Here is a 27,440-nt window from a genome sequence, read left to right on the forward strand (position 1 = left end):
GACTGTTCTTCACCTGTATCTGTAGTAGCCTAGACTACTTGCCAAAGACATGTGCACTGGACTGGATTCCCTTCAATATTTTTTTTTTAAGTTAGACTAAGCTATTTAAATATTTTAATAGGCCTACTTTATATAATTTACTATGTGCATCTATTGTCCCATATGCAGCACAGCAAATTAAAGTTAATCCACTACTTCATATTTGCATACCAGTTGTATCTAAACTAACCAAAGCTGTACTGAAACATTGTAAAACCATTGACTTGTTTTAAATTAATTAAGAGACAGGTCCTCCTCGGATACTGCTGAAAACTGCTGGTTTCATCTCAAGCACGCACGGGTTTTTTTTTATGTAGCCAGTTGCCGACATTAAAAACAAATATGCGGTTATATTTCACAACTTTTGCGAAGTAGGCCTTCTGGGAAAGGCAAGCAAGCTGCTGACAGATATTACAGGTATTATAACTTAGACAGATATTTTCTTCCTAGGCCAGCAACACGCTGGAAAGATGCAAACAGATCAACTTAACATGTACAGTATTTCCTCCTGATTGCGAAAACGTTTGTTTTCTTTTTCTGTCAGTCCGTGGTTCCTTCATAAATTGCGCAGCAAATTATCAGACGAGTGACAGAAGCACTGCGCATAATTTGACCAGCAGTATTCGCGTCCTTCTCTCGTATCTCTCAGGCCTCGGCTACACCATGAAAACGTCAAGCATATTTGTACATATTACCTTTTTCACACCTTTATTAACCACACCCGTGAAAAACATCTTCACTCTGCAACCACACTTCCTCCTGTAGCCTTATATAGTCACTTATACAATTGCGTTTTAAATACACAAAACCGGATGGTTTCACTCGCTCTCTTGCACTCGCTCACTCGCTGGCGGTCCCATATACGCAAATGTAATACCTCCCTTTCGAAAATTCAAGACATCCCCGACAATTTAAGACTTTTTTAGGCCTCAAAAACAGAAAGTTGTATTTAAGACTTTTTAAGGATCCACGGGAACCCTGATTTTGCTCAGTATCCTTATGGAGACTCTAAAAAGGACTATTAGTTACCCAAAAACCAGTAGGCACGGCTGAAGTGCCCTTGAGCAAGGCACCCAACCCCTCACTGCTCCCCGAGCGCCGCTGTTGATGCAGGCAGCTCACTGCGCTGGTGTTACATGGCAACTGGCACCCATGTTAACTGGCTGCGTTGGTGACGTTTCACGAGTGATGACGTTTCTTTGACAGATGTGGCCGCTTGCAGATTTGTCACTTTCTGATGGAAACTGGAGACGAACAAATACAAAGAGGCCTATGCATGACATATTTAAATGTCAAAATTGTCTGTAGTACGCTACATGCACTGGACCATGAATATGCCACCAAAAACATAAATACAAATAGCCTAATAATAACTCATGTATCGAACCTGCTTCCTAAATGAAACCACTTAAGCTACATGATAACCATTCATCCACGTACTTGTGCCACGAACCAGCTGATAAGTCATAGTGAAATTTATTTGACTTAGTCTATACAATTTGAAGAAGTCAGCTGATGATTGTAGCAAGTTAGCCTACAGTTTTTTTCAATCGCTAAAAAGCGCTTACCCATACTTCAGATACTTTTTCTAAACTCTTAACACAGACTCACACCTACAAAACACAATTGGCCAAATGGATAATTTTCTTCTCAAAAACACATTTTGTTAAATATATACTAACTCTTCATTTCAATACAGAACACATCTTTCTCTGCACACACCAACTTTACCAAAACACTGGAAATCTGACTCAAAATGAAATTATTCTGTCAAAGAATAACACTTGTTTTCACTTCACAAGGTACATGCAGTCAAACAAAGTACACCAGGTTTCAAAATACTGGCTATTGTTGACATTACAAAAACTGCATAGACTTGTATGTTCCAGTTTTACAGGTATTTGCATGCAAAACATGCTATCCACCGTTTTTACACTAAATTTCTTGGTTGGGAACTGTATGTCCACATGTAATATTCACATTCAAAAGCATTCCAGTAAAAAGCAAATCATTTTTTTCCCTTTACTGTTTACTGGTACAGTAGAAATACTGTTTACAGTATGATAGAACAGAAAAAGTTTTACAGTATTGCTTACAGTAAACAAAATAGCCATGAAACACATAAAAGCTGAACAAAAAACAACAGCAAAAAGCCCAGATAAAAAGGGGGGGAACTAAAAATAACACAAAATTACTGTATCTAATCTCTGCGATCTTCAGAGTTAGGCCACACGTTTTCATCAACATCGCATCTGATCAGATCTGATTAAACCTGGGATAAAACCATTTGGAAGCAGAGCAGAAGCAGAGGTTTTTATACTGTGTCTAAGGTTTGGAATATTGTGTTTGCTATTGTGGGATGTTGTGTGTTAACATTTGTAAATACTACAAAAACAATCCATAGTTTTATTGGGAGGTATAGCTTGTCTGTTAAGAAAATGTAAGCATTGTGGAAATGTGTTCACTGGCTGCATATTGTGTGAAAACGTATACGTACCGTGAATGGTATGGCCACAAAAGACGCTGTGCTAATTGTGTTTAGAGTTTTGAAAATGTGACAACTGGTTAGACAAACGCTTGTTAGCGACTGAAAAAAACTGTAACATGCATGGCTGATGGTGTTGTCTTGCTACAGCAGTTGCCCAAGCCAATAGGTCTTCAAAGTATCATGGTTAAGTTTTCAAACATTTCACTGACTGCTGGTCAGGCTCTCTGTGGCCACCTAGTATCTGTAGCCTAAATTGAGGAAGCGTTGCTGGTCTAAAAATAAATAAATAATAATTAAAAAAAACGTGTAATGGGGAGGATTGAACCCATGTCGACTGCGTGAAAAAGCAATAGGCTATATAAGCATTAACCTGTTGCGCCACAGGAGAAGCATGAACGTGTGAATTGGGAAATAAAATATCAATAAAATATCAAACCCATGCAACATTAACGTTAATAGCCTATAACCCTTAGAGTTTTGACTCCTCCTGTGCGCAAATTTTTTGTAAAATATGGACACGTTATAGACTTCTCCTGCCCATTGCAGTTTCAATGCCTGTGTTTCATGAACTGAATTCTTAAAAGAATAGGCTGGACAAAAGGATAGGCTACACAACACAAGGATACACATTTTTATTTGATTTATTTGCTGATTTATTTGCTCTACAGACACTTCAGGTAGGGGCGGCCACAGCCTAACCTCAGTGAAACGTTTGTAAAACTTAACCATGATACTTTGAAGGCCTACTAAATGGCTTGGGCAACGGTAGCATGATAACATGGTAGCCAGATAACATGAACAGCTATGTTAACTTGTTACAATTATCATAATGTTAGCTGACTTCTTTTAATCATACAACTGAAGTCAATTTCTGTGAGTGCTGTCAGCTGGCTCGTGGCGCAAGTTGATAGACGTCTGATTACCAAGCAAACAAGTCAATTTATTCGTGGTTCTATACCCACGTGCTATTTAGGTGTTTGTTTTTTGGGTGGCATATTAATGGTCCAGTGCATGTAGTACTACATACAATTTTGACTTTTAAACATGTCATGCATATTTGTGTGCGTCTCTAGTATATCAGAAAGTGACAAATCTGCAAGCGGCAACATCTGTCAAAACTTCACCTCACTGTGTGCTGTGTTTTTCACTAATTCACGGATTGGGATAAATGCAGAGACCAAATTTCCCTCACGGGATCAAAAGAGTATATATATACTTATAGCCTACTTATACTAAAATACATCTAGATTAGATTAGATTAGATTCAGTTTTATTGTCATTGTGCAGAGTACAAAGACAATGAAATGCAGTTTGTGTCTAACCAGAAGTGCAAAAAAAAAACTACTTTTGGTTACCCAAAATGCATGTCAGGGGTTCTGATATAAAATGACTACACAAAATATATTTTTGCTATTGCATTCAGGTTTCCGCTGGTTCAATGGGTGTTTAACCCTTTCGTGTCCGTGCCGAACATTCCATTTTTGGTGCTGGATGACCTCCTTACACAAAAAAACTTATTTCTTGAGTATAATACATACCATCAATGGGATATACATACCATTGTAATCAGAAGGGTCAGTTCTATCAAATGATGTAAAATACATATGGTAATGTTGATATAGTAATGAACAGTCTTTGAAAATCCTCTCCAAATGTATACCGAAATTCGTTAAAATTGAATTTCATTCGCATAAAAATGAATTTTCATCATATTAGTACAGCGGCTAAGCACCGGAATCGTTCAGTTTTGGCAGAAAGCATGAAACTTGGCACAGTTATACTACTGTTGTGTCCGAGTGAGGGCACGCATACACATTGATGGAGGCGGACATGAAAGTGCTGAACAATAAACTTGGCTTTATTAACTACGGTATACTTACAATACACATAGGCTTTCTGAGTCTCCTTGCAGTAGAGAAGAGCGTTGGATCTAAACAATAGTGTTTACTTACACTTATAAATCATTGTCCATCCATTTTCAACCATAACAAAAAAATCCTCTGTATCTTTTACAGGATAACTTCATTAACTCATAACATTTCAGTATGTCAAACGTTCAGGAGCTCGCCTGATTCTCTGTGGTCGGGTGCTGACTGGTTCATTCACAATTTCATTTAATTCATCTCCTTCCAGTTCAAGACCGGGTACAATCTCTGTTTCAAGAGGATCATACAATTGTTCTGCCATTACCTCATCATTCTCAGTAATTTTGCATTCACCAGAAATCTTAGTAGCAATCAGTTGATCAATGTGCTTTTTGCTTATTTGTCCATCTATGTTTACAAGGTAAGTAAGAGGACCCAGCACTCGCTCAATTACACCATGTTTCCATTTCTTTCCTTCCCCTCCCCGGAAATTCTTAACCAGCACTGCTTGATTTGGCTGTAACATTCTCACACGGGTTTGGTTGTTTTTCACATTTGCTTGTTTTTCTTGCATTTGCACAGAAAACTTTGGTGTCACTTGTGACAACCTGGTTCTGACATTTCTCTTTAGGAACAACTGAGAAGGAGTTTTCCCTGTAGAGGAACACGGTAGTGTTTCGGTAACTGAATAGAAAACTATCTATGCAGTGTTGTAATGATCGCCCAGAATCTTTCTGTTTATCCAGTGACTGCTTAAAAGTTTGGACCAACCTCTCAGCTAATCCATTGGATGCTGGATTGTATGGAGCAGACTTGATATGTTTAACTCCATTCGCTTCCAAAAATGTTTCGAACTCTTTTGACACAAGCTGTGGGCCATTATCTGAAACAACCACTTGGGGGAGCCCATAAGCTGCAAACAGACTCCTCATAGCTTCAATAGTAGCTGTAGCAGTGGTACTTGTCATTAACCCTTAAAGGAGTACGGGAATGTTGAGAAATGAACGTTCTAAAGAATATCTGGGTTCATTGAATTCAACATAGAATTTTAGAACCTTCAATTGTTGCGGAACTTAGAACGTTCAAAAACCTACACCTTTAAGGGTTAATTTGACCTCTGGCCAACGTGAATATGCATAACTAACCAACAAAAACTGGTGGTTCCCCTTTTCTGCAAAATCAGCTCTGGCCATTTCCACGGGTGCACTGGTGCTTTGTTAGGTGCATGTCGGTGGTTTTGACAGGTAGGACAGCTATCTACCATGGCTTCAATTTCATTATCCAAAGTGGGCCACCAAAAATGGCTTCTAGCTAAGGCCTTTGTCCTAACAATACCCAAGTGCTCTTCATGTAGTTCCTTCAACATCTGAGGTCTCAATGAGGTAGGTATTATTACTCTTAAACCCCACAAAACACAATCTGCTTCCACTGTAAGTTCATCACGTCTGTTCCAGTATGCTTTTAAGTCAACTTCACTCACATATTTTGGCCATCCGGCTTGTGTTAGTAGTTTGGTAAGTATTTTGTCTTTGTCTGTCTCTTTCTTTATGTCTTTTGCTGACACAGGGATTGATTCTAGCCACGACACTCTGAATTTAGGGTTGCTTTGTGGCGCCTCTTTCTGCAAAGGTAAACGCGATAAGCCATCAGCATTGGCGTGCTCTAAGGAGGCTTTGTAGACTATGGGTGTGTTCCAAACGGGAGACAGCTGCCTACTGCCTCCCTCCCTACATAGAGAGCTGTCTCACTAGACATGACTTTGGATTAAATGCATCTTTTAAAAATGAGCGTAGCACTCTAGAATCTTTGGTTAACACTACGGTATGACGTTAGCAAAGGCCTGACGTTAAACTAAATTAGCTTACGTAAGCTAGCAGGCTAACGGTATAAATTAGTTTTACGGCCGGCAGATATATCAGACCAGACGTTATTAATGGTTACAACAATGGCATAATCAGATAGTAAATTGTTTATTTCTAATCTGTAATCTGCAAATCTAAGCAAAATAAGATCACACAAATGACATTTTAAACAGATTCAGCAGCCATTACCGATGTCATCCGCCATGTTTGTTTACCTTTCACAGCTGTTTCAGACGTTGCCGCAAGGGATTATGGGTAGGAGGCAGCATGAAGTGTGCATCGATGCTGCCTTCAAAAATGACCGTTATTTGGGAATTCTAAGATATCTTAAAAGGCAGCAGAATTTGTTTTTTCGGTTTCGAACCGCACTTGCTGCCTTGCTCCCCAGTTAGATATCTTAAAAGGCAGCAACTTTACCCGTTTCGAACACACCCTATGTCATACTGATAAGCTGACAGCAATAAAGCCCATCTCTGTAAACGCGCAGCAGCTAATGCTGGTACTCCTGTCGTTGGTCCCAAAATTTTCACCAGTGGCTTATGATCAGTAACCAAAACAAATTTCCTGCCATAGAGATAATCCCTGAATTTTTGTACACCAAAAATGATGCCTAACGCTTCCTTCTCAATTTGTGAGTAGTTAATCTCCATTTTACTCAAGGTACGTGAAGCGTATGCTATAGGTCGTTCACTACCTTCTGTCATTTGGTGTGATATCACTGCTCCTAGACCATAGGCACTAGCATCGCAAGCCAGTAAAATCAGCAATTGTGGATCGAAGTGTGTGAGAACACTAGACGATGCCAACTGTGATTTAGCTTTCTCAAACGCTGCTTGACATTGGCTGGACCAGTTCCACTGACTGTCCTTCTGTAGCAACACTGTCATTGGTTTGATAACGGTTGAGAGATTCTCAAGAAACTTCCCATAGTAGGTCAGTAAGGCTAAAAAAGCCCTAAGCTCTGTGACATTTTTAGGGACTGAAGCGTTGACTATCGCTTCCACTTTCTCAGGTACAGGGAATTTTGTGCCCCATGTATGTTACACTTGGCTGACTGAAGCTACATTTGTCTCTGTTCACCCGTATGCCTCTGTCTTGTAAGCGTTGTAACACCTGCTCCACATTTTCCCAGTGTTCGGCCTCGGTTGACCCCGTAATCAATATGTCGTCAAGGTAGCATACAACTTTTGGTAAGCCCTGAAGAATCTGATCCATAATACGTTGGAATATTGCTGGTGAGCTAGCTATTCCATAGGGTAACCTGTTCATTTGGTAAAGCCCTTTTGGTGTGTTAATGATCAGGTACTGCTTAGATTTGTCATCTAGCTCCACCTGCTGGTAAGCTTGGGTAAGATCTAGCTTGGTGAAGTATTTTCCCCCAGCTAGCTGGGCAAACAGATCCTGTGTTTTAGGAAGAGGGTATTTGTCTACCTCTAACCATGGATTTATCGTTACCTTGTAGTCACCACAAATTCTGACATCACCATTTGTTTTTGGAATGCACACAATTGGGGTTGCCCATTCACTGTACTCCACTGGAGTGCAAACTCCCATTTCCTGTAATTTGGCTAATTGTTTGTCAACAGCAGCACTAAGTGCATAAGGCACAGATCTAGCCTTGCAGAATTTTGGATTGGCATTGTCCATGACTCTCAGCTTTGCTTTCACACCTGAAATGACCCCACGATCTGCATTGAACACAGGAGAATATCTATCATACATCTCTGAGAGAGGATCAGTAACTGGTAAGTGATTCACTCTAGACCAGTCTAAATGCAGGTGCTGAATCCAGTTTCTGCCCATTAGTGTTGGACCACTTCCTTTTGCCACTAATAACGTGAGTTGTTTTGTTTGCTCACCACACTGTACTTTCACTCTAATGTGACCCATGAGTACAATTGGTTCTGAGGAGTACGTTTTAAGCCGCACATCACATGGCTGCAGTTTACACTTTTTAAACCGCTTGTTGTACAGCTTCTCTGACATTACACTCATTGCTGCACCTGTGTCAACTTCCATCTTAATCTTAATACCATTGCATCTCACCATTACCATGTATGGCTTCACATACTCACTGTCACCTTTCACTGTAAACAGTTCATAGTCTTTTGTGACCCCTGGTAATTCAGTGTCTGCACAGTTCTCAGTTCCTGGTGGCTGTCCTGGCGCGTATGCCGCTCCCTCCAAGGGCGATGCTGACCGTTGGCTCCGCGTTGCACTTGTCCCCTTGTCTGGCGGTTCTCTCACGACGTAGAGGGTGTCTCGCTCGGCTGGCGTGCCCCTCGCTGACGGTCGCTGTCCGCCGCTGTGCTTGCCGGATTCCTTGGTTCTGCATGCTCGCTCCAGATGCCCTTTCTTGTTGCACGCTCTGCACTGGAAATCTTTGTATCTGCAGTTGGCAGGCGAATGCCCTTCTCGCTGGCAACGGTAGCACACGTTGTCTCCGCCGCTCGTCGCGTTTGGCTTTTGTTTCCTCTCAGATTCTTTTTGGCGCGCGTGAGCCTTCCCCTTGTAGCTGCTCACGCTGTCGGTTCTAAGCGGTGTTTGCTGAATCGTTTTCAGACTGCTGGTTGTGGACTCAAAATTGTGCACAATGTCCATGACTTTTGCCCACTTCAGCTTTTCTCCATATGCAGCACTCAACAGCTTAGTTCGTAGCTCTTTACTGCTAATTCCATAAACTAGCTGGTCCCTGAGCTGCTCATCCAACTTGTCACCGAACTCACAGGTTGTTGCAAGTCCTTTTAGCGCAGCCACATATTCAGCTACAGTCTCTCCATTTTGCTGCCTTCGAACACGGAATGAGTAACGTTCACTTAATACATTTTTCTTTAGCACATAGAATTCTCTCAGTGCTTTAAACAAGTCCTCTAATGTGCAGTCAGACAGCTTTTTCGGTGCTAGCAAGTCTGTCAGTAATGAGAAAGTCTTTGCACCTACCACAGATAAGAAAACAGCCCTTTGTTTCCCTTGCTCAATTCCGTTGGCTTCCACAAACTGTGCAAATCTTTGCTCATACGTCTTGAAACTTTCATTGCTTTCATCGAAGCACAAGCCCGTCTCGCTGCTGTACACTGCCATCGTTGTGCTTCTTCTGCTAATTTTACTGTCGTTCTAGCATCTTCGTCCCGCTTCCAAAGTCGTGGTTAACTATTCCACACCTCGTCGCCAGTATGTTGTGTCCGAGTGAGGGCACGCATACACATTGATAGAGGTGGACATGAAAGTGCTGAACAATAAACTTGGCTTTATTAACTACGGTATACTTACAATACACATAGGCTTTCTGAGTCTCCTTGCAGTAGAGAAGAGCGTTGGATGGGGAGCTCTACCTTATATAGCCCCCGCCTAAACTCATGGCATTATGGGAAATGAAGTTTGTATATCCATACACAACAACTACTACCCCTAGTGATCAAAAATAGAAATGGACCCCAACACATAGCACCCCCTAGTGGCCACCATCTTGAATTCAAATATGGCTACCATTCTTAATAGAATTGTTGATACAACTTCAAAATTAAACAAGATAAAAAAGTATTTTAAGTTCTAACACTCAATTGTTAGGGTCAAGGAAGCTATTGACAGGATTTCCAAACAAACTTGATGTTGGCAATTTTGAAATCCAATATGGAGGATACCAAATGTGAAAATATAGACCATCATTATTGTTATTCATGATAGAAATATCATTCAAAAACAATTTAAAAGTTTGAACAATCATTTTATCACATGACAACCTCAATAATATACAAGGCATCAAGTATAATCTGGTAAGATTCCAATATGGCCACTATGTGTAAGAAAATAAGGCAATTATTCTATATCTTGGTTAATTGAAGTAACTATACATCATCAATACATTCTTATTCTACCTTCTTCTCTTTCTGAGCAAACCTTAACTCTTACTTACTATACACTGCTCAAAAAAATATACACTTCAGAAAAGAATAAAACACATCAGATTTCAATAGGGAAAAAACATCATGCTGGACATTACATTAGGATATCTACATTACATTAAGACGCATTTTTAGCCAAAGCGCCTTACAACCTGGTAAACAGTTTAACGCTTTTAAAACAATTCTCTCAACAATTCTAGAACAATTTAAAACAATTCAAAAAGGTAGAGTACAATAGGGAAGAGTGCATAAGTGAGTACTGTTTTTATACAGTTAAGTCAGGTGGTAAGTGCTAGAATTAGCTAGTTGTAAGTAGTGCTACGAGAGAAGATATTCTCTGAAGAGCTGGGTCCTCAGGAGTTTTTTGAAGATGGAGAGGGATGTCCCTGCTCTAGTAGGAACTGGTAGCGCGTTCTACCAACGAGGAACAACAGATGAAAAAAGTTTGGATTGACCTGAGCGTACCGGTGGCAGAGCTAGACAATGTTTGTCTGAAGAGTGCAACAGTCGGGGGGTAGCATATAATGCCTGTATGAGGGCATTCGAGTAGGTGGGAGCAGTAGGTTTAGCTGGGAGGACCAGCAGTTTGTTTTTTGAGAGGTTTAGCTGGAGGTGGTATGCCTTCATCCATCAAGATATGTCTGAGAGGCAATCCGTGGTCCGTGTAGAGACCAAGGGGTCATCAGGTGGAAAGAACAGATAAAGCTATGTGTCATCTGCATAGCAGTGGTATGAGAAGCTGTGCGAATGTATAATCTGTCCCAAAGAAGTGGTGTGGATAGCAAAGAGAAGGGGGCCCAGTACTGAGCCCTGGGAGACCCCTGTGGTGAGATGGTGAGGTGCGGACAGATGTCCAAGCCATGATACGTTAAACGAGCATCCTGTGAGGTAGGATTCAAACTGATATGGACTGGGTAATATGTTAGGAACAAAAGGATGCCACTTTGTTTTTTGGGAATGAAAATGATCAATCCACAGAGGACTGAATTCAAAGACCCCCCGAAAATCTAAGAGGAAAAAATGACACGGCAAGCTAGTCCATTTTGCTTGAATTTCAGCGCAGCAACTCATGATGGTACTCAGTAGTTCGTATGGCCCCGACATGCTTGATGGCATCGGGGCATGCTCCTAATGAAATGGCGGATGGTGTCCTGGGGAATTTGCTCCCAGATGTGGACATGGCCATCACTGAGCTCCTTGACAGTCGGTGGTGCAACCTGGCGGTGTTGGATGGACCAAAATATCCCAGAGGTATTCAATCGGATTTAAGTCAGGGGAGTGTGGGGGGGCAGGTCAATGGTATCAATGCCTTCATCCTCCAGGAACTGCCTGCACATTCTCGCTACATGTGTCCAGCCATTGTTGTGCACCAGGAGGAACCCAGGGCCCACTGCACCAATACAGGGTCAGACAATGGGTCTGAAGTTTTCATCCTGATGCCTAAGAGTAGAGAGGGTGCAGTTGTCTTGCCCGTAGAGGTGTGTGCGTCCTTCCGAGGATATCCCTCCCCAGATCATCACTGGCCCACCACCAAACTATTCATGCTGAATGATGTTGCAGGCAGCATTACATTCTCCAAGACATCTTTAAACGTCAGGGTGAACCTGGTCTCATTTGTGAAAAGCACAGGGCGTTAATGGCGAACCTGCCAATTTTGTAATCTATGGCAAATGCCAATTGAGCTGCACAGTGCTGGGCAGTAAGCATAGGTCCTTCCAGAGGCCATCGGGCCCTCAGGCCACCTTCATAAAGTCTGACAGTGTGGTCAGAGACATTCACACCAGCGGCCTGGAGGAGGTCATTTTGTAGGGCTCTGGCAGGGCTCCTACTGTTTGTTGTTGCACAAAGGAGCAGATACTGGTCCTGCTGCTGGGTTAAGGACGCTCTACCATCCTACCCAGCTCTCCTTGAGCAACTGTCTACTGGAATCTCCTACATGCTCTTGAGACTGCGCTGGGAGACACAGCAATCCTTCTGGCAATGGAACGTATTGGTGTGCCATTCTGGAGATGTTGGACTACCTGTGCAATGTTTGTAGGCTCCAGGTACTGGCTTATGCTACCAGTAGTGACACTGACCCTAGCCAAATGTGAAACTAGTGAAAAATCAGTCAAGGAGGATAAAGATGGAAAATGTATCATTTGCCACCACCTCTAACATTCCTGTTTTTACAGACCTATCTCCCTTCTTCCTTTCTTGTCAAAGTTTTTGGAGAAAATGGTCTTCAAGCAAGTCTTGGACTTACTATATCAGAACAACCTGCTAGACCAGTGGTCCCCAAACTACTGCCCGCGGGCCAGATACGGCCCGCCACTTCATTTTGGGTGGCCCCCCAAAACATATCCGTGGTATATAGCATCTGGCCCGCATGGGAGTACGACATCGTCAAACTATAACCTCCGTAATTTCCCCCATTCATTGTCTATGACGAGTCTTAACAGTACCAATGTAATACTCTTTTTGTCCACTGGTGGTTGTTTTGGCGCTGTTTCGCGTTTGCCATCAAAAACGGAATGAAATGTAGGCCTACCTGCAAACAATGTAAGAGGCCTATGCTGACTGCATCAGTGCTCAAAGTATTCTAAAAGTTTATCAATTGATTGTTAATAACTAACTAACTTTTATTCAAGTCATATTTCTGGGACTTTCTGGGATAATTATTTCTATTTTTATTCACTTGTTCAAATGTACAAATTCACAAAGTTCTCATCAGGTGAGTGAAAGTGGTCATTTCAGATGTTTTTGCCAGCACTTCATAAAACTCACAGTTTGAGAACTTCAAATTATTTGTAGGATATTGCTTGTTCACAAGTTGAGCTGTGTATGCAAAGACACAGAGTTCAGAGTTTTGAATTAAACATTTTGAATAAAATACACTTTTGGGACTACCTGCTAATATTATTTCTCTGCTATTAGTATTATTTCATTTGAGCTACATTTTACACTGATATTGTATGATGGCAATATAAACACAGCTAACAAAGGTAAATTGCAGTAGCCTATGATTAAATGTAATGGAATATTCAACTAAGGTAGACTGCTGTTGTTCACAGCACTAAGCTATTTATGGTTACTAATATACTCAGAGTCTCTGGCCCTCTCTTAGAGCCGGGCATAGTGAGCTGGCCCTCGGAAGAAAAAGTTTGGGGACCACTGTGCTAGACCCTATGCAGTCTGTTTTCAAGAGTCATTCTACTGAAACTGCTTTTTATTTTTTGCTAAGTTGCTAAGTCATTAGTATTCATTCTACTAGACTTATCTGCAGCCTTCGATACTGTTAACCATGACATTCTCCTTTCTACACTATCTGAACTGGAATGTCTAGGAAAGCCCTTGACTGGTTTAAATCCTACCTTAAAGGGCACATGACCTCACCACAGGTGTGCATCAGGGATCAGTATTAGGGCCCCTACTTTTCTCTATTTACATACTTCCTTGGGTGAGACCATTCGCTCCCATGAATTTGATTATCACTGCTATGCGGACGACACTCAACTTTACCCGTCTTAAGCTTTTGGTGTTTCCACCAGACTTGGCGCTGAACGTGTCCTAAAAGTGCTGGTTCACTGACTAGCATGAGCCCTAATGTGTCAGGAGGGAGCTAAACTCATAAGGTATTACATATTTAAATTAGCTTCATTGACAGGCATAATCATTTTATGGGATGCAAAATATTAAACTACAATAAAACAAAATAGACCTTTTCAAACAATCACTATAAGCCTTAAAAGAAACTTTAGCATATGCTAATTGGCCCCACCCACCTCAATTGAATTAGGCTAACAGTAGGATGTGTTGGACTGGGTTATGTACTAATTTATCTAACTATGACTGGGTGCGTACTAATTTATCTAACTCTAGGATAGAAGACAAAATAGCTAATTTCCCAAAAGGCAGCATATGTTTTATGCCAAGCATAAGAGACTTGACAGACGCTAGCATCTAAGGGTTTTAGCCTCCTTGCTAGCATGCCAGCCTCTAGGGGGCAAATTAGAAGGATTTAGACCAGGCAAGTGCAGGGTTTAGTCACACAGTCAAAACTTCACACATAGCCCAAACGCACCCCAGTTTTTGACTCAGTGTCAGAATGTATGGCTACTTCCTTAAAATCTAACATGTCTGCCATTTTAATTATGCATGATTGTCTCATTATGTATTTCATAATGCTGAAAGATGGCTGTAGACATGTCATATTATGTGTTAAAAGCAGCATAGCATTATAAATGTAGAAAAAAAGGGCATATTTTGGTGGCCATATTTGAAGTCAAGATAGGGGCCACTAGGGGGCGCTATGTGTTGGGGTCCATTTCAATTTTTGATCACTAGGGGTAGTACTATACCTGTACCAAGTTTCGTGCTTTCTGCAAAAACTGAACGATTCAGGTAAAAATCTGGCCTTAGCCGCTGTACTATATTTCTATACGAGAAAAATATAGTGTAAAGTGTATGACATGTTCAGCAAGTTGTGGGCTATTTAACAAAAAAGACTGAATTGGAATATCATTAACCTTTCAAAAGTTATGATAAATTAAGTGATAAGTGTAAAAAAATGCAGAAAACGGGATTTAGAATGTTGACAGAATTCACATTCTCTTTCTCACCAAAAACATAAAAGTATGCATAAAAACTAATAATGAAGTCAGACAATGGTTTAGATTTATTTGGTCCATAAGAATAAACCATTTATTTGTATATAAGCAAATGCTACAGTCAACAATAATGATATATAAAAGAAAAACATGTACCTTACCAGTAATACAAGTATACTGTATATTTATTGAAGATCAATTCTGAATAGAGACATAGAATACATTTGATTCAACAGATACTTCCTTATATAAATTAGTGTAATATGAAAATGATATACATCTATAAAATGTATTATTATGACCGCCGCGCAGCGAAGCGGCGGTCATATAGGTTTAGTCAGATTTTTTTTTTTTTTCTTTTTTTTTTCTTTCTTTTTCGCATGCCCAAATTTCCGTCAATGAGTCCCGGGACACTGAAAGACCGGGGTACACGAAACTTGGTGGGCATGTAACCCCACATGGATAGCATGGAACCATCGTTTTTCGTTTTGATCTGTAACCCCCCCGCTTGACTGGACCCCCCGAAAGGAGGGTAGGGCAGACACAGTTTTCTGTGAATATCTCGAAAACCGTGGGGTTTAGGAGGACCATTTTTTTTTTGTATGTTGATCTCAAGGGGCCATGTCAAGCCATTCCATAACCACTCATTTCATGTATAGCGCCACCTAGTTAAACACAAAAAAGTAAAAATGAGGTGTTGTAATTGAAGGTATCTGTGACCTAAACTGCACGAAATTGGAAGTGTATGATCATTATGACACCCTCTGTATGCACGCCAAGTTTTGTGGAATTCCGTTCATGGGGGGCCACACAATAAATTAATTTATGTTACTATTAGTTAAACACAAAAAAGTAAAAATGAGGTGTTGTAATCGCAGGTATCTGTGACCTAACATAGTCAAAACTGCACGAAATTGGAATTGGTGTCATTATGACACCCTCTGAATGCACGCCAAGTTTGGTCTAAATCAGTTGATGGGGGGGCCACACAATAAATTAATTTATGTTACTATACACCAACTGGCCTGTAGGTGGCCGGAGACAGTTTTCTGTGAATATCTCGAGAACCGTAGGGCCTAGGAGGTCCATCTTTTTTATGTATGTTGGTCTTAAGGGGGCATGTCAACCCATCCCATTACCACTTATTTCATGTATAGCGCCACCTAGTTAAAAATTAAAAAGCAAAAAAATTGGTGTTTTCAGCACAATATCTCTGACTGACAAGGTCAAAACTGCACGAAATTAAAAGTGTAGGATAATTATGACACCCTCCAAATGCATGCCAAGTTTTGAGTACTTTCGTTCATGGGGGGCCTTACAATAAAATAATTTATGTGTACATTTAGTGACGTACACCAACAAGGATTCCCGGGACACTGAAAGACCGGGGTACACGAAACTTGGTGGGCATGTACCCCCACATGGATAGCATGGAACTATCATTTTTCGTTTTGATCTGTAGCCCCCCCGCTGGACTGGACCCCCCGAAAGGAGGGTAGGGCAGACACAGTTCTCTGTGAATATCTTGAGAACTGTAGGGCCTAGGATGACCATTTTTTTCCGTATGTTTGCCTCCAGGGGTCATGTTAACCCATTTCATGTGCACACATGTGCACAAACAGATACACACACACACACACATACATTCACAGTAATCATACGTATGACACATACTCACACAGTAGACATATGTACGCTTGCATGCATAGGCACATACGCAGGCACAAACACAAGCACGCACGCGCACGCACACACACACACACACACACACACACACACACACACACACACACTCACTCACTCACTCACTCACTCACTCACTCACTCACACACACACACACACACACACACACACACACACACACACATAACATAAACATAACACAAACAATCAAGAATTTCTCAGAATTATAAACAGGCAAGATGGAGGTGGGGTTGTATAAAATGAATTTTACATGTGAAATCTATGAACTAATCATGTTTTGGTACTTGTTGTCTAGCAGATACCAGTGAGAATTGAGTGTGGATAATGCAATTTAGTGAGACAGTTAGAATCATATAGGCCTTTCAGCGTGATTTCTTTTTGAGGAAAAAATGTGCTGGACTGGGCGGCGGTCATATTTTGTACCGCTCTGCGGTACATCTAGTTTATGAAAAGCTAGGAATACAATCAACTTCAACATCACTCAAAAATCAATGTGTCTAAACATTTGAAAGTGGATTACATAGAACAAGCCTGTTGAGAATAAACACATACACACATATACACACAAACTCACACACACACACACACACACACACACACAGAGGAGGATAGGGAAAGGTGGGGTGGGGAACCTGAAGGTTAAACACAGAAGACTTATAACTCATAACGAAACGCATCCCCTTCTGTAGAATGCCAAATCTGACAGCAATTTTGTTTACCGCTAAACTCCAGGCCATACAAGCTACTTTAGTGTTATTATGTATTGTTTTTATAACAAAGCCAACAATTTTTCTTTGGCTCCTGCTGTACAGGAATATGTACTTGATGAAAAGACGACAGAGTAGTAGTTGGAGCAGCTGAATGCGAGGCTGAAATTTTGACGGAAATGCCTGTCAGCTGTTGTGATAGATTTTCGCCAAAGTCTTTCTGGCTGTAGCTACCAAACCTACAGTAGGTTCAACACCAGTGAAATAATAAGAAACTACTGACAACAGCAATGTCAATGGAGAAAAAGTGTACACAATATGTATTTCTCATTTGGTCAACGCTCCCTGATCCCTTCAGAGACTTGGTTCCCCAGTAGCAATGGATATTAGGGAGGGAAGTGAAGTCCCATGTCAATGATCAATCCCAGAAAACTATGAAACTCTTCTGGGGTCTCTTCGTCTCATGCCCCTGCATACGACGGCCTACTAAGCACAATCTCCCACCTGTTCCGGTTGGTAAAACCACATATGCCTGGGACAACGACATATAAAAAACAACATAACAAGTCTATTTCACAGTGTTTTAGTGGCAGTCTACACCACCCTACGCACGCCACCTAAATCTATACCTTCTTCCTCCATCCTCACTTGGTCTTCAACATTGTGAGTGCAAGCTCATCAGCAGTCAGCTACCTCTTCAGGCCTGCAAAGAGGTCTGTGTAGGTCTTGTCATCCTCCATCTGAAACAACAGTAAAATCATACAAATGTAATACATTTATTAATTTAAAAAATAAAATCACAAAACTACAGATGCGTGCGTGTGTGCACATACATACACAAGAAAAGGTAGCCTAAACTATTGAAGCATTCTGAGTAACTCAAAAATATTTAGAAGTATGAAAAGTCATTTTATTACACATGGTTTAGCTACCCTAAAAAAACGCCGCTCATTCCTGTACATCCATTCCGCGAAAATAAATCACATTAATCAATTTGTCTCCATCTTCTACTCCATCCCCCACTCTTGAAACTTTTGTGTATGCTTGTTTGGCATGTGTGTTTGCGGGCTGCACAGAAAGTAGTCTACTGGCGCTGCAAAGGTGATAGATTTGTAGCACTTGCCAAAAAAATTGTAGCATTGTTATAAAACCTTTAAAATCTCTAAACAATCACAAGTAGGGCAGTTCATCACAGTCCATCCATTGCAACTGGACTGATGAAAGGTCATGTACACACCTGTAGGCTACATTGTATTTGGGAAAAGCAGAAGGTAGCAGCATAATGTATTTATTTATTCATTTATTTATTATTTAACAAAACAATCCCTGTCAGTTCCATGCAGTTTTCAACAGCTATCAAGAAGAGAGGTCATGTCATGGATTTTTGTGAATGTTTCTTCTTCTACATATGCAAGAGTTTAGTCATCTAGTTCATATAATATTCAACTTAATTGTCAATGCACAAATGAAATACCTGTAGTCACTGGCGCCTTAATGCAGGGGCTTACCTGGGCTTCAGCCCAGGGGCCTCAACCAATGAGGGGCCTCCTAATAATAATAATGATAATCAATAGGCTAATAATAAACGGCGTGTCCGTATTCGCGGCATCATTAGCCTACTCTGGAGCTAGCCTAAATAATTGAGCACATCGTACTGCTCTACAATTACATCCATGCAGAGGCCCCCTTTGTCTTCTCCAATTCTAAAGTGTAACAAAATGTAACAAAACGTAATAAATCCCAACGCGTGTAGAGGAGCTAGAGGAGAGGCTGAAACTGACTGACAAACTTATCATACAAACTCTGGAGATAATGTGGGTAGGATTGAAGCAACGATAAACGATCTGACGTGGATTCCTGTAACTGTCCATGAAAACAGAAGGCATAGCAGGTAAATATCGTAGCAAATAGCCTGGAAATGAAACGGCTTTAAAAACATGTATTTCACTTGTCTCATTGAAGTGAACGCAGAACATGGGCTGTGGCGCAAATAAATGAATTAGTGATCTGCATCTCATATGTTATGTTTTCTCCATTGTTAACGTGAGATATGTCTCCATGTAGTGTAGTGATAATGCATAAGGTAGCCATGTTCACGTCACATGAGCCAGCTTGTTCTGTAGGCTAAAAGTATTTCTGTCCCTCCCAAACTGCGTTAAACTGGTGTGTTAAGTAGACAGAATTAAAAAAAACTCCTGGGGAACCCCCGACAGGACAAACACATGCACTTTTAAAAAGCGTTTAAACCCAATATGTCCATATGTGTACCCATCTTTTAACTTAGCCTACAGCCAGTGTTGTAAAAGTTCAACGCTTGTTTTCGTGCAGTAGGCTAGCCTTTTTGATAAGCGATGTCATGGGTAGGCGGACGTGATTCGAGGGGTTTCTGTTCCTGTTTATGTAAAGGTTTTACATAGGCTGAATAATGATAGGCTACACTGCATGTTATTAACCAAAAGCGCACGCTATGTGTCGGGTCAGATCGCGGGCAGGGTATAATTTAATCATAATTAATATTTGTGGTGGTGGGGGGGCTTAAAAAACATATAGCCCAGGGCCTCGGGTGGTATTAAGGCGCCCCTGCCTGTAGTCTAAAACAAAATGCAGTTTTACCCAGTGGTGCAAATAACTGACATGTCCAAAAGGGCCTTCATGAAATGTGTCGCTAGACTATTCATATACACATTTTAACGGGCCAAGTTTAAGAGCTGCTGTCCGTTATTGTTTGTGCAAATATAGGCTGATTTGTGTTCCCTTGCATTTTGCAACTGTGAGGTCCATGGTTAGTCTGGCTTTCGCCAGACCAAGCTCAATCTTTTAAGAATTCGAAAAAGAAATCGCCGGCAGATCAGGCTGGGTTCACCCAGCCTAGTCCATGGTAGGCACCCGATAGAAATATTGTTTCATTTTGTGATTGAGATATCCACACACTGGCGCCCCCCAGTTTCAGAGCTATTCTAAATGCAAAAATGCATAGAGGGAGTTATGACAAAACCGTGACTGTTAACAAACTATAAGCTATATAAGGTAGGCCCTATGCTAGGCCTATTACACAACATAAATTGTCACTATATATAAATTGTCACTATCATCCATTGCAAAGAATGATTTTTGTAGCATGTGCAACAAATATGTGTAGGTACAGCCCTGCCCTGGATACTTCTCTCAACGTGCGCTCTAAAACATTTGGTTTAAATGGAGATGTAGATCATCACAGGTGCGTTAATAAATCTACATTGTGGCGAATTGACACAAATTATTCACTTTGAAGAATTTATGTAGTTTCAGTCCTAGTTACTTTGAGCCATGCTCTTCCTTACTTGAATCACCTGAAAATAGAGGATTGAAGTAGCCTAGTGGGTGTTTGGGAATGAACGTTAACTCAGATGCTTTTTGAGACTTTGAGCAGAAAGGTCCCAGCCTGGTGTTTAGGATGCATCATAGACAGGTTATCTTTCAGGTATTTTCTATTAGAAAACTATCACGTTAGCGAACGCGTTGTGGCTAACTTACTTAGCTCCTATTAGTAGCCTAGGTTATGGTCAGAAGAGAATGAGATGACAGTCGAAAGATACAATTAGTGCTGTTATCAATTTGCTTGGTATCCTAGGCTCCTATAACCGCATATGGTTTTCTATACATCAATAATAATTGGCCTCCATCACTCAACCAATGCTAACGGTAACATTATTTTACCTACTTCCTAGGCTATTGATATAACTTGTATAAGATTAACGTAGCCTACCTGCAGTAAAAACCAAGCATGTCTGATAAACATTCTCAGATTTATTTCGGCTTTCGGGGAATTACATTTCATGTGGAAATCATCCTACCCTTATTAGACGTTCTCTGCGGTAAACTACAGTGTTGTCTTCCAACAAACTTTAGATTAACTTCCAACAAAATTACGTCTCACTGCAACGATGCGCCATCTGGTGGACAAACGACTACGTAACGCCAATACTGGAAATGCAGCCAAATGATGATGAATATTTGGTTTTCCTTTAGCAAAAATTACCTTAATTATGTAGGTTGAGAGTCGTTCTGATGGTTCTACAACACTTTCTGGGTTGTTTGGTGGGTGCTTCGTCTCCCCCTATCGCTTCTCCGGGTAAAAAACGAATATGCAACTTTCTGGACCCGGTCCGGGTAAAACCGAATGTGACTCAGCGGAAGTATCCAATCGCGCCTTGAAAATGTAGTCAGATTGTAGTTTCAAAGAAGACTGCAAAATGGACGCCGAATTGGCTTTGTTGCTGTTGATATGGAAAGTAGCCTACCCTTGGGTGAACTTTGTCTTTGTAATGTGGTTTGATAGTCTCTTGAACAATGTGTTTCATCAAAAATGTTCATCAAAAAGTTGATTTATGTCAGTAATTCCATTCAAAAAGTGAAACTTGTATATTATATTCATTCATTACACACAGACTGATATGTGGACTGATATGTGGACTGTAGCTTGGTTTCTTGATGGCTAGCTCGCTAGCTAGTGGGGGTTTAGCGTAGCAGTCACTTGCTACCGAAGCTGCAGGGGGAGCTGTGTAGTGAAAAATGCGAGCCCAAAACCAGCAAAACCCAGAAACAGCGAAGGAATAACCAGACCTGCATAGTGCTTCTTTAAAACGTGACTGGTTTGGTGTAAAATAACAACTATATTAATACAGGGGTTTACCAAGCCCAGGGGGCCAGAAGTCTAGAGGGGAGCCCCAAAAGAGGTCAAGGGGCCAAAAAGCAATCAAAGCAAAGTCAAAAAGCAAAAGGCTATGAATTTCATATTTGGGTATTGTCCTTCTCCAGCTGACCAACCCAAAAATGCACCAGAATACAGGAAATACAGGCAAAGTAGTTCATAATCCATCACTGTAATACATAACCGCATTGTATTATTTTATAATGTAACATTATAGCGTGTCCAGACCACTCAGAGAAGCCACTGTTCTCATTCTAGAGGTTCTCATTAATGAAGGCTGGATGTGCCATCTAGTGGTGGTGGAGTAAAAGTTCAGCTAATCTGAGAATGTTTTTTTATGGTTTATATCCCAGTCAGTTGTCTGAAATAGGTGAAAATAAGGAATAATTTCCAATTAGCAAGTGACTATAGAACTTCAAAAAGTCATATACCACTTGTTCATGTGAACAAGTGGTATATGGACAATAAAGCTGACTTTGACTTTGACTTTGTTCCATTTTCCATTTCACTTCCAAAATAGAATAATGAATGAACGCAAAATTACACAGACCAGGGACCTTGATATAGTCCCATTACATTACATTTTTAACCTCCATGTTGACATAATGTTGTATCTTTAGTTTGTAATAAACAGGGACAATCATAAAATAATAATTAATAATATGTTATTCACTGCATTAAGAAGGAATATGATTTGCATATGTATTCATTTTATGAAGATATTATCTGTCATATTATCTTCATTTTATGAAGATATTATCTTGTGCTGTTTAACAAATGTATAAATTGTGCACTGTCGCTTTAAGACAGTCGCTTTAATTCACGTTTATTTCTCAATGATCTTCTGCCTGCTCCGCTATGGCTAGTGCTGTACCTACAGCTGGGCCCTCTCACAGTTTTTAAATGGTCAGTAGTGGGAACTACTGTTGCCTTCATGATTTCCTTTTAAAACTTTCTTATAAGAAGGAGATATCAATTATCAACAATGACAAGCCAGCTGGAACCTGCGGTTCTCTCTCCCTCTCGTGAGTGCAGACGTATTCCCAATTAAATGGATCTGCATAATGTTCACGTTAGATCTGCTGCAAAGGAGATAACTAAGAGTTAACTTAGTTTAACATGATGTTATCTCTATTTAACATGATGTTTTGACATTGACATAATGTTCTCTAAGGAGAGTGAAAAGCAGTTTGCAGTAAAGCTAACCAACGTCGTCTCTATCGCAGGAAAAAAATAGCGAGCAGCCTGATGACCAAATGAAATGCTCGGCGGGCCGGATCCGGCCTGCGGGCCGCAGTTTGCCCACCCCTGTACTAGACTGTTCTCACAGCACTTGACTTATATGAAGTATTAATCAATATGAGGGGCAGAGGGGGATAAATGCCCCTTAGGATATCAAGACCAGAGGGGGGTAAATCCCCCCCGACAAATTTCACCCTGTATATTAATGTCAATAATTATGATACGGTACTGTACGGTACTGTATTATGAACGGTTTATAACATTTATCAATGTGTTTATAATGCTTTATGAATAGGTTCATATAAGGTATTACCCATATTTTCTTTGCATTTGTTAGCAAATACAATTTAAACTGAAAGTGTCAAAGCTCTTCCCTTGTCCATTTCAGCCTTCTCCAATCCCCACCTCAGGGTGGCCAGATGGATGGACAGTGATGATAATGTCATGGTTGGATGTGTCCATGAGTGGCACCAAAGAGGCCATTTTTTCTTGACCATTACGGAAGGAACAAATATCACCACATATGACCCAGACATGATCACGGTCAAAGCAAGCTTCTTTAATATCAATGTAACCCCACCTGCTTCCATCACCTGTGCATTCAACATACTTGGACAAACTCTTACGAGTGAAGAGTACACACTTGGTGCACATTACGGTGAGTTATGGCTTATTATGTTTTAAACACAGCCTGAGATGCGTCTTGAGAAGAGAATTGCATTGGCTGCCAAGGTTAAGCACATCGTGTCATGGGACAGAACAATGCATCAGTGGTAAATATTGTAAGAAACTATCATTAATCTGACTCCATAAAATCAATCAGCTGACTTCCAATGTTAATAATTTAGTTTAGCAGCTAGCTAGTGGCACAATAGTGGCATAGCACACAAGGAGAGATATGTGAATGATGGATGAATGAGCAGTTTATTAAACAGCAACCCAACCTAATGGAACCAATGTCAATTACACTGAATGCAAAGTATAACCAAGTAGTTACTGTAACACTACAAGTTAGTTGGCAGTTGAACAGAGTGAACTTGGATAGCCAAATAAAAAAGATGAATCATGAGATAACCAAATAACTCCAAACAAGTTAGATGCCAAAATAGGCTATATAAACCAAGAATGCATCAAATGTAAATAAAACAAACCCAAAAGAAAGAGAGGGAGAGAAAGAAAGAGAGAGAGAGAGACCAAAAGCAGAAATGGCCTCCTCAGAGCAAGACCCAAGAAGCAAGAGAGGCCTGAATCTCCCAGAAAGGAGATCTTTAAATCCTACAAGCCTTATGCAATACTCAAAACCAGTGGTTCTTAACTGGTCTGGCTTTGGTATCCACAATTTCTCATATTCATTAAGTCGCGACCCATATATGTTTTTTAGCGTTGAAGCCAACGGATACGGTGAGCTACATGGTAAGACACAGGGCCCTATCTCGGGGATCTAGAACACATGGTCAATGGCGAATAGTTTAGGGGTTTGTCCAGTCCACATTGGGGGTGGTTTTGTTATCAAACGTTATCAAATGTTGGACACCTGGCGCAAAAAGGCAGTTCTTATGTTTCTTTATCAGTCATGGGTGTGTTTTGGGCGTAACATCATTTAAACCAATGAAAATGACATCGGTCATTCCCTTTAATAGCAAACAGCGCAACAGTGCAACCATATGGAACAGGTATTACACTAAACCATGCTTTACTAAAACCTAGCAGAATATAGCCTACACACATCAGCACTCGTCTATTATTTGAACTCATTGGCAAAGTGAAACTAACTTCACCGTGGTGTCATAGTCAACAACAAAACAGTTATTAACACTTAAAGTGTAACTCCAGTGAAAATTGACCCTAGGGTCTTTTTCTGCATTAAAACACATCAAATAAGATGTGGAGACAGAATTTTTCATTGATCAACCGCTACAGAGCTTGTCCCGGTATACGCTATAGCCCCAAATCACAAACAGTAGATTAGCTAAGGGTGGTAAACTAACTCTTCTCAAATAGCATTTTTTAACCAGTAATTTAATTCAGGGTTGCCAACTCTCACGCATCTGGCGTGACACTCACGCTTTCAGCACCAATCTCACGCTCTCACGCACACGCAAGAAATGTCACGCCAAATCCATTATTTTTTTTTTGCAATCCGTTCATTTTTTGTTGATGACTAGACTAGACCACAGCATTGTTTCTAAATAACAAGAGACGAGTTTAAGGCATACATATATGTCTTTAGACCAACAGCAGGTAGGTCTCAGCGCAGTTTTCTGTTGATTCGCTGACTATTTTAATCCGGTCTGCGACACCAACACGTTGCTATTTAGACCTATGAGGCAGACGGACGCAGTGTGGCCGCCCATTCTTCTCTGTTGAACTACTCACAAAGTAGGCTAGCCTAGTCATCACACAGATATCACATTAAATAACTTTTATACGGTGCTATAGCCGCTATTTGCTGTGATAAACGGTTCGCGAGGAAATTAACTTTCAAGAAATAATCATAGGCTATTACTCTACAGCTCTGCGCTCATCTCAATTCATATAGGGTGGAATAGCCTATCTCACAAACTTTTCGTTCAACTACATGACAAACCGTAAACCAGAATAAACAGCAGAGCTTACCGAACACAAAGGTGTAGGGCAATCCCCTTTACAATAAGCCGTTCCAGAGTAATCGGTTTTGAAATGGTAGCAAATTTCTATATGGTCTCCAACTTTGGGCTTTAAGTGTCTTAAAACTGAGCTGTGCTTAAATACATATATCTGTAAATATTAAAATCAGAGGATATATAGCTCATGGCTAAGAGTTTGTCTATGTAGCCATATATTCTTTTTTTTTTTTCACAAAATGCTAAGCATGCATGTATTTAAGTGTGCTTAAATTGGCCAATGAATGATTTCATAACAAGCCAAATAGAAAAAATAAATGTTAAATATAGCCTAGATATAATATTAAAATTAGATGATATAGGCTAGTATAGAGTTAGATAAGTTGGATGGCTCCAGAACTCACACCAGTGGACTGGGTCTTAAAGGAGCCACACCACTTTTGACACTAGCTGTTTTGTTGTCCTTTAGTTTTGTTGCTACTGGGCATGAAGGGCAGGCCAATTATGAGTTCATTATGAGTTCAACATTGATGGCATAGGTTTAGAAAAAAAGTCAGCACATTTTAATCATATTGCAATAATACCAATAACCGTGATCATTTTGGTCATGATTTGTCATCAAATACTGTATCTCTAGTGGCTGGTAAAAAAGTTGAGTGGCTGGTAGATTTTGGAATCCCTCAGCCACAATGGTAGGTGGAAAAAATTATTTTATTTCCATCCCTGATACATACGTACACTCATACACACATTCATATTTGTAAGTCTCAATCTGTCCATTTCTTTCCACAAAACTCGCCAGAAGTCATCATTTAAGGGGTTATTTTTATTTTTTTTCTACCCCCCGGACCCCCCTAGAATTGCTGAGCTACTACCTTTTTTCAGGTGGGCAGGGCGGCCCTTTTGTCTGTGCCCAGGGGCGCAGTGGCTCATAATCCTTCCATGCCACGGAGTAAACACACTGGTCTTGTTTTCAAGTGTAATCAATAAATTAATTGTACATTTTGAAGAAACTTTTCCATTCTATTAGTTTTTTTTTTATATAGGCCTAAATCAGGGATTATACATAGCAAGAGTCAGGGAACAAACATTTTTTTAATTAGGTTTAGGGAAAAATGTAACGCACACGCACTATGACTTCACAAAATCTCACTCCAGCCAAACACCCAAAGTTGGCAACCCTGCAGTAATATTGTTCAAAACAGCGCCAAACCTCCTCAGTAGCTTGCTCAGGGTCCCTACAAATAAAATGAAGCACTGACAACGTAGTTAGCGAACCCGGAGTTTATTACAGAAGACTGTTAAGAACACTTACCCCCTAGCTCCTCCAACCCGGTATCACAAGGATTCGTTGTACTGTCACGTTTGGTTAATCTATTATTTGTGCTGAGTTCTCAACCCCAAAACATTCTACATGAAGGCCCTCCTGACCTTGTTTTATGCCACCCTCGCCATATGGTTTCATAAATATGTATACTGCCTACTACCAGCCTACTAGTAGCCTAGGCTAGTACCACTAGGCCTAAGAAGCACGGTGGTTGAGTTGCATTTTAAGCACCTCCAGTTTGGAAAAGCCTGCGCTGTACAAGTGACTGACCTACGGAAATAAGTTCTAATGCGCATCCGAGAATTTGAGAATATGCAGAAGGTTGTGGTGCTCAACCTGTTACTTTTCAGACTACCACTTGGAGTTTACAAGATGGAAACGAAAGGGAAAGGCTTTTAAGATGTCTATTTAAATTGTAGCC

At 40.5% G+C, this 27,440-nt stretch overlaps 1 protein-coding gene across 1 annotated transcript in view; it reads left to right on the forward strand.

The window, feature by feature from the left end:
• Nucleotides 1–27,440, forward strand: part of LOC121714016 (very low-density lipoprotein receptor-like) — a 50,480-nt gene that overhangs the window by 12,455 nt on the left and 10,585 nt on the right. Inside the window, exon 10 of the mRNA XM_042099140.1 lies at nt 23,478–23,747. Within this exon, the coding sequence (XP_041955074.1) occupies nt 23,478–23,747 (270 nt within the window). The remainder of the gene's footprint in view (nt 1–23,477; nt 23,748–27,440) is intronic.

This window comes from Alosa sapidissima, chromosome 7, assembly GCF_018492685.1.
Source record: "Alosa sapidissima isolate fAloSap1 chromosome 7, fAloSap1.pri, whole genome shotgun sequence".
Classification (NCBI taxonomy): domain Eukaryota; kingdom Metazoa; phylum Chordata; class Actinopteri; order Clupeiformes; family Clupeidae; genus Alosa; species Alosa sapidissima.